The 15,154-nt window shown below is 33.0% G+C and overlaps 1 protein-coding gene across 2 annotated transcripts in view; it reads right to left on the reverse strand.

The window, feature by feature from the left end:
* Positions 1–15,154, reverse strand: part of LOC123709958 (dystrophin, isoforms A/C/F/G/H) — a 331,052-nt gene that overhangs the window by 263,837 nt on the left and 52,061 nt on the right. For both annotated transcript variants that reach the window (XM_045661594.1, XM_045661595.1), the window contains 2 exons: positions 10,204–10,298; positions 3,360–3,458 (listed from right to left, as the gene is read on the reverse strand). In XM_045661594.1, the coding sequence (XP_045517550.1) occupies positions 3,360–3,458; positions 10,204–10,298 (194 nt within the window). The remainder of the gene's footprint in view (positions 1–3,359; positions 3,459–10,203; positions 10,299–15,154) is intronic.

The raw sequence follows: 15,154 nt of genomic DNA on the forward strand, positions 1-15,154 counted from the left end.
TTTAACGTTTTAAAAGCCTTTACGATTTCGTAAATCACTGTTTATTTTGTTAACAAAATGTAGATTCACGTGTATATTTTAACTAATCAAATATAAGCAAAACTCAGCAAATGCATCCCTTCCGAATGAATGTTTAATCAGGCAAAAACGACTACGAGGATTTGGTGTAACTTTACAGTATTTTAGCTTTCCAACAAATAGTACTACAGTTTTTATAGACAAAAAACACAATCCTCTACTAACATATAACCCTAAATCATCAATAATTCACAACCAATGAATTTTTTTTACGCACGAAACAAAAAATTCAAAAACTACTGTAGGTACCAACAAAGTTTCCTTGTTGTTGTTACCTGTTACATTTATCCTTATCCTATGCAAGCACATCTCTCATTGATAAAAAGTGTAGGTTTAAAAGATAATTTGTAAAAATAACCTTGAAATCGCTGATCGAAGTGGTTGAATTTGTCAAATATGATTTTGAAACGATTATAAATAGCATTTGATCTCTCTTTAAGGACGTATAAAAAACCCGCCGCGTAACCGTCTCCGTGTTAAATGCCTTTAACCGCGATGGCTCAGTAGCTAAGCAAGTCCGCTCATTACGTATTCGTGGCGCGTAGCAAGGGATCGATGAAGTCGGAGTAATGAGATTTTTTTATCTAATATAACTGACGTAAGACTGACACTAAACCGTGTTCTTTACTAGCCACAGATAACTTACCATTATAGCTTTTAAAAATGTTATCAAAAAAACATTCGTATGTATTTATTTATTTACACGCGTTAGAAGTTATACTTCTTTGGCGTAACAAGAAAAAATATTTTTTTAAAAATTGATATTCCGCTTTAAAACACTAACAATAGAAAAAAGGTAATTAATACATTACAAGTTTTATTATGCATTATCTAGTTAAATAAAGTTTAAATATCACACAAAAAATATTTCTACATAATTAATGATATTGACATTTTTTATTTTAAAATGTTGACTATGCTAACTATACCGACAATATTTCGTGACGGTGTGCACGCGCATGTTAAAAAAATACTCTCATCATTTTTCCCTAACGCACCAAAAGAATTCAAAAATATTATATATAATTTAATAAAAATGTTTCTAGTTGTAAATAATTCCATTGTACATGTCGTCCACTGCAAATTATTATTTATTGTGTTACTTTGTGGGAGCGGCACAAAAATGTTTAGCTCATTTATTTTGAATTCATACATGTCATGTGGATATTATTCTAATATAACGTTTCTTTCTTAAATTCCTTGAAGTGTGGTCGATTGTGGGATGATCTATTTAAAAAAGTTCACCTATTAGTAACCGCATTAGACAAATGAGTATTTCTTAATTTATAATTTGTATATGCATTTTTTATCTTTTTTTTATTTGTGTTTTTATTTTTCATTTTAGGTTTACCTCAATTAAATCATATATAATTCGTAATTTGTTAAATATATATTTAATTCTATAAATGTAAGTTTTTATTTTCTACTAGCCGCCCCCGCGAACCACGTTCCGCCTTAATATGATTATTAAGGCAAAACGAGGTTCGCGCTTATGTACACTTAACCTACCTACCATTTTGCTATGCTACCCCATAGAAACTGTTCGCTCTTCCGAAATAAAGCCTTCGTACTAAATAAAAATATTTTTTTCAATTATTTAGTGTCCAACTGAATTCAAAGTGCTTTCATGCAATTTTTCTCTCCATAAAAACCATTCGTCAAGGAATAAATAAAACCAAAAATGACTCGAATTGAAAACATCTTTGAGTTTTGCCCAAGTTTTTTTTATTTATCATTATTTTAAAGTAATTATCTACGTATAAAAAAATAAATAAATCAATGGCGCTACAACTTTTTTAGATCTGGGCCTCAGGTTTCTGTATCTATTTCATTATAGGCAAGTAGGTGATCAGCGTCCTGTGCCTGACACACATCGTCGAATTTTTCGGTTCTAAGGCAAGCCGGTTATCTCACGATGTTACATGTTCTGACCGACTGTCCAATCTATGGATACGACAGTTATAACACTGAACAAGCTATGGGTACAAAAGTAAAAGAGATGAGGTTAAGGGAAATAATGTTCAACATTAGGTTAAGAGAAATCTTTCTGGGATTTGCTGTAAAAGTCATAAAAAAGTTGTTGAAAGAAATTGATATTAGTGTTTAATTATCCGGGTTAGCAATACTATACGTAAGCTATTAAATACCTCCGATGACTACATAGTCGAGGCATTATCTAGAATTATAATTTAAAAAAAAAGAAGAAAAAAAACCGGTTATCTCACGAAGTTTTCCTTCATTGTACGAGCGAGTGCGCATATGAGAGAGAGGCCAGTGGTACACAGCAGGTGATCGAACCTATGACCTCAGGGATGTAGATGGAATCGCTTGCTGAATCCATCAGACCAACACTACTCAAGCTAAATCAAATACTTTTCACAAATATAGTGAAAATAGTAATTAAAAACGATTAAATAGAAAAATAAAATAAATTTATGAAACATATTTTGTGTTACATTCTGTAGAAAGTGTATTACAAATTATGTGTTTTTTCAAAATAAACCAATAACGTAAATATAGTAATAAAGAATAATTTTAATGAGTGCCTAACTCACAAAAAAAAATTATAAAATCGAATAGGGTTCACTTAAAATCACTTTATTATGTCTTGAATGAGAAATTTTAATTTGCTTTAAACTGTCCAGACTTGAGACCGAAGGACTTATGAATGACAGCTCTATTAAAGAAAGCTAAGTAAAAAATAATTATTGACAAAGAATTCTCATGTTTTTAATAAGCTTAAACTTAATTAGAAAATTTCTTCCGACACGTCAATACGCTTATTTATTTATATAACAAGTGTTATGATAAATATTTAGTTCAAATTGTCAAAGTATTTTTTCATGTACCACGGGCAAACGACATACTCACATTACTCACTCGCAAGTGCTTTGACGGCCTTTTAAGAATCGTTACGCACTTTTCTTGGAGGAATTGATTAAAACATACATCGATCGGGAGCTGTTTCCACATAGGAGTGGTACGCGAAAAAAACAAGCCTTAAATAATGCACAGTTGTGAAGCTGATACGATAATGAAACTCAGATATTAATCCGAACAACTCCTCTGAACACTCTCCGTCATTCAGATCAAGAAATAAACAATTCGCACAGTACAATACGCGTTATTAAAAAGAAACCTTTCTTCATTACTAGGGCCACCGATACTATTGAGGTTTTTTTTTTATTATCCCTCCCCTATTTTATTGATTTACATTAGAATTTTATTTAATGTAGAATTTCTTACTCAGTTTTATTTTATTTTAATGAGGTTTAAGTTACCTTTTGCTTGTCAAGCTGCGACAGTATCTCGTCGACGTCGCCGACCACCACAGCTTGTGCTCTCAACATCTCAACCTCAGCTGACACCCAGTCTCGTATCTGTCATATAAAAATCAATATGGATTACGTCAAATCTCTGACATATTATAAACTGTTTTTGTTGAAACGGGGGTTAACGGGGACATATCTGATGTTAAGTAATACCGCCATAGACAAAAATTGGTAGTGTCTTGAAATCCTACGTGAAATTGGTTCGAAAATACTTTAGTAGGCAGCTCTACATAGTGGTGGTAAAAACTCCCTTAAAATACGCTCAGTTTTGCAACGACGATGTCGAGATGATAAGGGCGGAATTTCGTATTCCGTCTTAACGTCCGATGATGAAACTCAGCTGTATTGTTCCGAACAACTCCTCTGAACACTCTCGAAGGTAATTGCGGCAGAAGGTGCATAGAGAGTACATCTCTACGCAATGCCAATGGATCAACCCGCTCGGAAAGTGACTGGTCACCAACAATTCGTCTATAAATGGTTTGTCTCAAATAAATTAAGCAATAAAATTGTAAACCATCTCCCAATGTTAGAACTGAAAAATTGTTTATAATCAATTTTTATTAACCAGTCAATTTAATTATCAAGTCTATGTTACTAACGCTAGTATACGTTGGATTTTGGTTAGATTAAAATTATTTCGTCTACATAAATATCGGAAAGCATTTTACAAAATACTATACACTGTTTTCCTAATGAAAATCTTCAAAAAATATGGAATAATACCGGAAGGATAAGCTTCTCTTTATAAGGATAAGGGATATGGATGCTATACAGTAAAACAAAACAATAACGGCAGGCACATTCGGCGATATCGGATCGATCCGCCGCAGACAAGGGTAGGGACTGATTTAAACCAGTTAGCTTTGTACCGCCGAGAACTGTGTGGGACTCCGCTTAGTTAACACGCAATAGATAGGGCTTCGAACTTTGTATCAGCACCAGAGTCGTCGGTTAAATATCCATTTTGAACATGCAAAATTTATGTCATATGATTGTTTAATCATATACCACGTTGTAAACTCGCGGCATGCAAGTGTGTTAAAATTGCTCTTTTCACTTATTCCGTGATTATAATTTCACAAGGCTTCATTTACAAATATATAAATATTTTATTGATTAAAAAACTATATTTTTTTATAAGAAACGTATACTAGAATGTTTTTGAATATGAATAAATAAGATCCAACATGATCAGTACATAAGGAATTGAATTGCGTCAACGATCCCACACCCTTTTCGAGGAAATATGCGTCGGAATAGTTTTCTCGTTTCTATCAACATAAAGCGTTTCAGCTCTGACCGAAAAACTTCCAATAACAATGTCGACCCAAAACTATATAGTATTGACCCGTCTTCCTGAACGTCGCGACATTCATGCAGATGGACAAAAGATGCTTTGTACAGCGGCGTAAACGGTTAAAAAAGCCGCGTTTTTGTGAACATTTGGTTGGGTTGTGGTTGGCGCTTCTAGTAACTATTTGAATAAGTATTTTATACTTCTGTATCTACAATTAATACTATTCGAGGCGTATTGGCTGTATACATTTACATAGAAAATATTACCTGTACAAATCAAAATATGTTTAAGTCAAGTCAAAGTCAAAAATCATTTATTCATGCAGGCAACACAACGTACGCTTATGAACGTCAAAAAAAGATATATACATTAAATGTTTGGAATTTTACATTTACTGTCAGTTCTCAAATCAAGGGCGTAGAATGGAAGAGTAGAACTGGCAATAAACTCTTCGCCACTATTTTTAATCGACATTAATTAGTATGAGCAATTTAAACACAGAAACAGTATAAAATTGGAAAAGAAACAAACGTCAATCAAATTATAATTAAATAATATAATGTTTTATATAGTAAACTTAAATAATACAATTAAATATCAAAATATTATTCGATATTGCCGATATTCTCGTACAAATAAGTAACAAATGTATGCCACATATAGACATAAGGTAACGTTAATTTACGCAATTCACTTCCGTACGTTTGCTCGTACAGGAGAGGAGTCTGCGGGCGACCGTTTCAAGGGTGAAGGTTACGCTATTTGGAGGGTTTCATGCTTTATATGTATTCGAAACCACGTTCTCTTTATTATAGTTTTGATTAAGTATGTTTTTATTTTGAATCACATGATTTGTTGTGGTTTTGTTGGCCTGGCCTGCGCTTCTAGATTGAGGGACACTGAAGGTTGAAATAAACTTGGCGTTGAAGTTCAGGTCTTTAGCTCATCACTTACTCAGTACCAATGTTACATTTATTTTAATGTTATTTCTTCGAAAAGTATTGGTACGTAATTAAATTTAGAGCTATGAGAAATGAAATGTAACGTGATTTAATACTTCTTAAAACTAAACCAGTCGTCAGCAACGCAACATCCGGAGAGGATAATCTTTAACCGGCTTCCGTCCAGCACCGCTCTAACAGTGTACAGTTTCGTGGACGATAAGTATTTCACTTGATCGGTGCATATGGTTGGTGAACAGCCACGTAATCTTTTGCATTCTATGTTACTTAACACCATTGGTTTCTCCAAAATCGCATCGCCTCTGCGCACTGTATGACCGAAATATGATAAAATGCGTTGTCGGCATATTGTAGACAAGAGTCCGTATGCGGAGTTGGGTGATCAAAATCGATGGTGCTCTTCGCAGTCTACTGTATTCTTAACATTCACCTCCAGCACCTTATCTCTAAGGCATCCTTTATCCTCAAGCCAAGATAGTCCGCGATTCAACTCCAAACAGAAAGCTAAAGCTAGTATTCCTATCAGCCCGTATCAATCTGATTTTGGTTTTAATACCAATTCCTCTTCTTCTTCTTCCAGCTGTAGCTTAAACGTCCTATTACACAAATTTAATATAAATATGTGTTTTTCTATATTGTTATAAGGTTCATTGCTTTAGTTAAATTCCATTTTTAGCTTTATAAAGTCTACTTTGTTTGCGGGTGAGAGTTTTGTTGCATTGTACCCTGTGATTGTATGCTGTTATATTCAATATAAGAGAGAGTTTACTAGTATGTACTCTGACCGAGTATTAGCATCATTACAATTATCTTACTCTCCGAGACAGTGTCAGTATAATTAACCATATATTAATCACATGTTGTCATTATTAAAACCAAAAAACAAACACAATATCTTGTACAGTTTGTGATTTTTTTTAAATTTTAAAATGATCGTCCCAACCTCTATACCTCTGTTGAATAATAGTATGGCCATATTTATACGACCTAGTTAATTTAAAATTCTAATGTGTACTTCAGTCGTAAAGTGAATTTTAGCTTTGATGTCCGCCTATCAATTTTGCGTAAAAACCGAAACGAATTTTTAAGTATTTCTGCTGACTGGGAATTTCTAAGTGTATTTTCAAAAAGCAATAAAGTTCGCTGAAGCACTCTGCCTGTGCTGTAGCTAATGCTTTAGGAACATAGAATTTAAATTCGGTTTAAACTGCCAGCTCCGGCGCATTCACCAAAAATAAATCCTTCTGAAAGGAACGGAATCCAATGTAAGCAGGCCCCTTCATTGAATTAATTTCACTTAGGCTCGTTATACACCGGCAGGGAAACGGTTTAAAAATGGTTAAGCTTTTTATTCAGAGTGTTTTTTCATGTCGCTTTTTGATTAATTAATTTTTCCTGTCTTATTTGTTTTATAAATAATAGAATATATCTTTAAATATAGTATTGTAGATTTTCTTGTTATGTTTTACGAATCTATTCAATGAACTTCTACTATTTCTGGTAAATGACAAATTTTATAACAGTGAAAACACAATCTGACAGACAGATTTAAGTATTTAGTAAAAAAAAAATTATATAACTATCTTTAAACAAAAAACTTTTTGTATAACTGTATTTTTTTAGATTTAAAAAAAATTAATAATTTATTCGATACTTCAATATTCTGAGAAGATATTTTGTAAAAAAAAGTATTTGTTTTTACTAAAGTAACACTTAGCTGTTACTAAATGTTTTAGTAATATTGTTGATAAGTGGCGCGAACTCTCAAGTATTTAATCAACAAATATTTATACTTGATAATATCCCTGACTTGTGCCAGGGGATTTTTTGCAATAATAATATAAGATATAAAAATAGTTATATTATTTATTAGGTTAGGTTAGGTTAGAGGATCTTTGACCACTTGAGACAAATCTTTGTTTTTAATTTATTTTATTATTAATTATTTATTACTTAAGATGTCATGTGTAACATAGTGCAATGGTTGCAGCTCCTTACAAATGTTGTGTAATACAAAAAAAAACTTGGCGTTTAAAAAGAGTGCGGAGAGTTTATTGCCAGTTCTTCTCTTCCTTTCTTGGTTTGAGAACTGGCAGTAAATGTAAAATTAGAAGCATTTATTGTATATTTCTTTTTTTTACGTTCATAAGTGTACATTGTGTTGCCTGCATGAATAAATGATTTTTGACTTTGACTTTGAGTAACGCATAGAGTTTTCGAAACGCCGAGTATGTTTCCCGCTTGCAACACGGCTGATTAAGTGCTCAATTGAATCGTTACATTTGTAGTTTTCTGTCTCATGGTCCGACAACCCGCCTTTGTTCTCGAGTTACCAAATTTTCCATTTTAACTAATACCTTTTGTGAGTTAGCTAAAGCTGGGTGATTATCGAAAATCTGTTTTGTTGCGTAGCAAATTGGTTCACACGTTGTGTTAAGCGAGAAAAAGTATCCCCTTCTTACTGAAAAAATTAATTAATCTGATTAAAATAACGTCTTTCGATTTCTTCAATACAAAAAGTCCCCGTGAGTTGTGTGCTACTCGATTGTGGGGAAATTGCGTAGATAGATATGTTTACCGCTGTGCCTTTCTATGTTCTTATATTATTCTCACGCATGTATATCCTTCCTATAACATACTTTCATAAGCATCTATTTCCCATCACTTGTGATGTTTGAGAACAAAATAATAAAAAGCTGTTTTCAGTATTACAGAATGTAGTATTTTTTTTTAAATATCCATTTAATAATTTTCTGTAAAAACTTGTAATTTTTTTTTAATGTGACATTTTAAAATATCGGCATAACAGGAGATGTGATTACTGGTCTCTTGATATCGCGGTACATTAATTTTTCCACCCAGTTTCACACGACTTCGAGCTCCCGGCATTGTATGAATGTTTCCTGGGAAATATTCCTTTTCCTACTTTCATAAGCGGCTTATAACTTATAGCTTTGCATTTATTATCCTTCAACGCTTGACCTAGTTACACCTCGCAATGACTTTATTTTTTAAGCTCCTAAGATCATATAATAGTCCTCCACATGTATATAGTTCTTCTAGCGACTTATCATTTTATAAAATGTAAAATAATTGTTTTATGTACTAAAAACATATGTGTTGCAGTGCGATTCCTCACTCACATAAAATATATTCGTAATACTAAAACAATTCAATTGTTCCGGAGATTATTTCCAAGGAAACAAACAAAAAACTTGAATATTTAAAAAAATAAAAACAGTTAAATTTCTTGTTGTTTTTGCATATTGCATTTAAGTTTTTAACGTGCCACAAAATAAATCAAGATTGTTTCTAATTTCCTCAAAATTAATTCTCTAACTCAATGTTAGATTCTAAGCTACACTAAAAGACTACTCCGTGCAAAACAACTTAAATTAAAAAAAACCATACAGTTTCGTCAGCGAACTGTGTTTTATTTAGAATGTTCATAGTGCATGGCAATGAAATATCAGCGTCCGCAGGCTTTGCTCACAGCACATTCACGCTCCAACATCCGTGCCTACAATTTGGCACATAGCCACTATTTTACTCATTCAGAACTTGAAATACTGCAGTTCGCCGCTTCTTTACCGCCACTAATAGGACTAAATGTATTATAAACTCCGAAGGTTTAAGTATTTTTTGCAGCGAAATTAAAACTGTGGTAAAAAGACGACTTCATTTCAAAGCATGATTCGTTCGTCTTTAACGTTTATTAAAGTATTACAACCATATTAATCCACCTCACCTCTGACCTCGTACAATTGTCTGCGTTTCCAAACGCGAAACTTTAACATCACAATAATATAGTAAATTTTTCGAATTTGTTTTCGTATATATGTATATATTATTATACATATAACCCAATACCTTTCACTAGAATCACTCTAGCTATTCATGACATCAAAACATGTCGCTTAGTTATGAGATCTAATTGCAGAACGGAACGGTTAGCCTTAATACCGTGACACGAAAGAATAATTTCACTGTATTATCGTCACCAAAATTTGAATTTGATTGACACTTCGGTCTAAGTAACACGTGGTTGGCTATAATAACACCAAAAATTCAAAAAGTAGAAATAATTGAATTTCATTGTATTTCGTTTACTACAAAATAAATTTAATTTATACTTTAGCCCCAATAACACGTGGTAATCATGATATTGAATTGTAGCTTATATGACACGTTTGTTGGTTTACCATGGCAGTGCCATCTATTGATTACTTACTCAATCCAGTCGAAATGTATCGACATCTGTTAGAATCTTTTGGAGTTAACAGATAATTGTGACTGTCAATTAATTATAGACAAATATTTTGCAATAAAATAAAATTGCGACTATAATTAAAGATCTAAGCTATCCTATCTCTTAAGTTGGACCAGACTGCTCACGGAGTGCCAATTTAATTCAATATCGGTTAAGTAGTTTAGGAGTCCATCGCGGACAAACATCGTGACAGGAGATTTATATATATTAAGATAGATATATTCAATCCGTTGAAAAAGTGTTTTCTTTAAATGGGCATACCTGTTGAACACTAGTATCGAAGGTAGCAAGAAGAGCTGCAGTCGCGGGCGCCGTTTGCGACGAACGCCGCCGGGACCCGCCACGTGCACCCCACTCTGAAATGATATTAATACTTCACATATAACATACTCTTTAAAATTAAAATTAATTAGTAGTACTAGACGCAACATCTACCAAGGAGCAAACTCCTCCTATCATGCTTTTCCATGGGCTGTCTTATTGCTATTCCGTAGGCATCGAATCAAAAATAACATAAATAAGGCAAGTCTCAATCTCCTGAGAACGTGTATAATTTGACTTAAAATCGTGTGTTAATCATACAATATTTACGTTACTTAAAGTAACGAACCTAGAATATTGAATTACGTTATAATTTACGTAGTTTCTTAATAAGATACTTATAAATATTATATTATTGATACATTTTTGAAGTTATTTAGTTAGTTAAGTTTGGGGAAAAATTATGAGAGGATTTTTTTACGATGCGCGCATACACTGTCCCAAAAAACCTACAGACTATAGTTAATCAAAAATCTCAATTTCTTTAATTATGAAATAAGAGATATGATAAATAGAAATAGATAATGCGTTATAATAAAACTTTCAATGTAATAAATACCTTTTTCTATTGTTAGTGTCGTTATTTCTACAAACGTAGAATAAGGCAAAAGATAATTTTTTTATAAAGATTATTATCTTGTTATAAGAAGTATACACGTGTACATGTACACACATGTTTTTTATGTAGCTATATATCCAGCATCAGCCTTCGATAATTAACAAAAATGTATATTGAAGATACAGACTATTTAACTAAAGACGTTTTTCTCCTATTTGTTAAGACAGTTCAGAAATAGTTTGAGCGGGTAGAGTATGCTAATTATTTGGACCTTTTGTTTTATACAACGCCGAAGACGGAAACTATTTTGTTTCTCTTCGATATCTTTAATGAGGTTTGTTGGTAAACTCGCCAAGTTATTTAGTCCTTATTAACTAAACAATATGTCTTAATACTACGGACTTGTTCAAAGCGTCGGTTGCATTCATTATATTAATTTACATGGTAACACTGATCTTCATATAATCAAAATCAAAAAAAACAAATTTTATTAAAATATAAAATCAATAAATGACAACCAATGCAGCGAATTATTGCTTAACGGAAAATCGAAATAACAAAAGCTCTATGCTTTGGAGGAAAGATAAATTGTATGCAGCTTATTTCAAATACCAGATATCCGAATGTCCCGTACAAAAAACGTCGTAAATGGTCATACATTTAATGTTATTCTATTTATATATTAGATTTATTACCACCGCAATCATATCAGTCTTAAAACCTCTGAAACTAAGCCGACTTTGTCTATATAGGGATATTAATACTAATGCCAAAATAATATTGTTTATATTGTTCTCCTATAGTGGTAGTGGCGTGGCGAGCGGAGACATAACAATCGCATTAGAGGTTAAAGAGTTAATCTCATTATCCACGGGAATGAACTTTAATGCGCCAGAACACCTACAACAGACGCTGGTCTAATGAGACTTCACCTAATCTCTAACTATCATATATATTCAGTGTACTGAACGATAATCAATAGCTCCCGCAAACGGGTCCAAAACCTAAGTCAGCTTGTGATTCTCAACCTGGAGGTGGAGTGTTCGAGTTCCGGTCGTGGACCAATGGATTTATTTTCGAATATTTTCCTATCGTTACATTTATAGAAAAACAAATATAACACATACAAATTATAAGGCATATAACGGGCGGGTTTAGTAAAAAGCAACCCTAGTAAAAAGTAAATATGATGGGTTAAGTGCATAAAATGCATAACCTGAGCTTATAGAAAAAATATAGAATCACTAACATTAATCTAAAATTATTAGATCGGTATATGAATTATTTATGAATTAATTTATACTTTGTTACATTTATAGAAAAACAAATATAACACATAAAAATTATAAGGCATTCTACGGGCGGGTTTATCGCTAACAAGCGATCTCTTCCAGGCAACTCTAGTAAAAAGTAAATATGATGTTTTAAGTGCATAACCTGAACCTGATTATACAAAAAATATAGCATTACTAACCTTAATCTAAAATTATACAAAATTACAACTCATTCGTGCGGAACGATGATGATGTGTCAGTCACAGCATACTGATCACCTCACTGATCACTACCTCACCTCTATATTTGTAGTATATACGTATACACACACATAAGTTCAGAATGCATGCATAAAATCAATAAATAAATCAGTGGCGCTACAACCTCTTTAGGTCTGGGCCTCAGATTTCTGAATGTGTTTCATGATCATTATTTAGGTCTAATATCAGCCCCCTGTACCAGACACACGTCGACTTTTTGGGTCTAAGATCATTCGAATGAAAGAAAGACCATTGGTGCACAGCCGGGGATCGAACCTACGACCTTAGGGATTTGAGTCACACACTGAAGCCACAAGACCAACTCAGAATTGATGCATAGTTGTAATTTTTATAGCTAGGTATAGATGAAAGCCTTCTGAGGGTGCATGGAGACGGCCTCTTACCACTGAGTGGCGGGGGCAACGCACGTATAATTACATCTCGACTTAAGTGCATATTGTGGAAAAGTTTATAAAATAATGTGACGTCAAACACTAATGTTATCATTCCAAAAGCGTGATCTCGGATATATGACGTCTGAAAAAGATAATTTCTTTAAATTAATTAAATCTAATTCCAATTAAATTAGAATATCTTCAGTTATATAATTATGATTGATCGATTGTGGGTACTTAGACATCTCAGTTGTTCAGATAGGTGGAGACTTCTAACGAAGATATTGTTTATAGTTAGTGAACTGTTTCTTCTTCCGTTCTGTGTAGGAACAAATGAACTCTCTTAATAAGAAGAGCATATTGTTATATATGACTAGCTGCCACCGCGAACTTCGTTTCTCCTTAATGTAATTTTACTTAACCTACCTTTTTAGTATATACTGACATGGAAGATTTTGCTATGCTACCCTAGAAACTATTCGGTTTTCCGGAATGAAAACTTTTTAGTTTTTCTGTGAATTTTTCTCTATAAACCTGAGAGTTCAAGTCATAAGTTTTTCGATTAAAAAATAAAAAATAGGGCTTGATCGTAGAAGGGCAAAAATTAAGGGCTGTATGTAATTTTGTAGGCTGTATCATAAAATATAAAGAATAAATACAATCTAAAAAAACATTATGTGTGGACAACCCTTAAACCCTTAATATTTAGAGGGATGAAAAATAGAAGTTGTCGATAGGCAGACCTAACCGATATGTACACAAAATTTCACGAAAATCAGTCGAGCCATTTCGGAGGAGTTCAATTCCAAACACCGTGCCACGAGAATTTTATGTATTAGATATAAAAGATACATCCGAGGTTTGTTGGCTCTTGGCTTTCCGAGAAATTAAGTTAAAAAGAAACAGTTGTGCTAAAACCTTCATAGGCCTCAGGCCCTGTATCTGTATCTGAATCGTGATCATTTATTTTCATAGGTGATCAGCCTTTTGAGCCCAATACACACGACTTTTTGGATGGAAGGTATGCCGGTTTCCTACACAGTACGAGCGAGTTTATATAGGTTTGCGTAGGTACACAATATGGCACATGAATGATAAAAGTGCTTTGTAAATATTGGAAAAGGATCCTAATATTATAACACTTACCTCAAGTTAAGTTAATCATTTTCATGTGTGTATATGGTCAATAATTTTATGTCTGAACCTTATGACATTCATAAAATATACTCGTAAATGCTAAGATATAAAACATTTCATTACCTAAATAAAACTACAGGTAGGGTAACAGTTGGAGATTTTTTGTGTAACTTTTCAGAATTGATATTTTCGAATATAATACCATACTTCCTGAAAAAAAACAATTGTTTATCCGGATTAAAGCTATTTGTATTATAAACTTATAATTATTTGCATAATTTTAAATTTAAATTTTTCCGACGTTTCGCGTGCTTTACAGCGTGCATGGTCTCGGTGACTGCGCGCACGCAGTAAAGCACGCGAAACGTCGGAAAAATTATGTCAATAATTATAAGTTTATAATAATACAAATAGCTTTAGTCCGGATAAACAATTGTTTTCTTTCAATGTGTAAAAGCTATGTTAACCAAAGACAATACCATACTTCTACTCGACGCCTGTCGACAACAGATCGACGTACGACCTGGTTGTGGGAGCAGTGGAGGTATTTCCTAACCAATACGGCTTAGAGGCCTTCAATAAAATAAGGTAGTATATCCTCAAAGGCCAGCAACTCACTCATAAGGGGAAATTAGAACGTTACTTGAAACCTGCCTGCTCATTTGCCAGACGGAAACGTGAAAATAAAAGAAAACTAAAGCGATTATTTTTACTACTAGAGTTTGTTTCGATTAACTCGATAATCACAGAAATCTCAGAAACAAATTGGTGGAATTAAAAACTATTTTGAGTTGGATTATTTATCAAGGAAGCATTTTTAACACACACTGTTTTGTGATGCTGTCATTTGGAGTGACTTTCCATTGGCAGCATCTACTCATAATCTGCCTAGAGCTACTGCCAGTTTTCTAGCTCTAGAATATGGTGAAGTTTTAGTCGACTCTGGTTAGTTTTACTGTCTTAATGGTGAGTTGGAGAGTTCGTTCGGGTGACAACTTAACCGCTCCTTGTAAAACTTTGCAAAACAACTATAAACTAATAAAGCTACATCTATATTAATTTATGTATGTATAATAAAATAAATAAGATTAGGGCTAAATATTAGCTCCTTACATATGAAATTGGCGTATTTCGTACTGGCCACTTTAATCACGATGTTCTCCTCTTTGGTAAGGAATTCCAAATTCAAATTTGTACAGCTATTTACTCATGTATTTGTGCCCGTCCGTCATGTTGTGTCGTTATGACCGTCATTCATTTGTTTTT

The sequence above is a fragment of the Pieris brassicae genome, chromosome 5 (assembly GCF_905147105.1).
Source record: "Pieris brassicae chromosome 5, ilPieBrab1.1, whole genome shotgun sequence".
In the NCBI taxonomy this organism is placed as follows: domain Eukaryota; kingdom Metazoa; phylum Arthropoda; class Insecta; order Lepidoptera; family Pieridae; genus Pieris; species Pieris brassicae.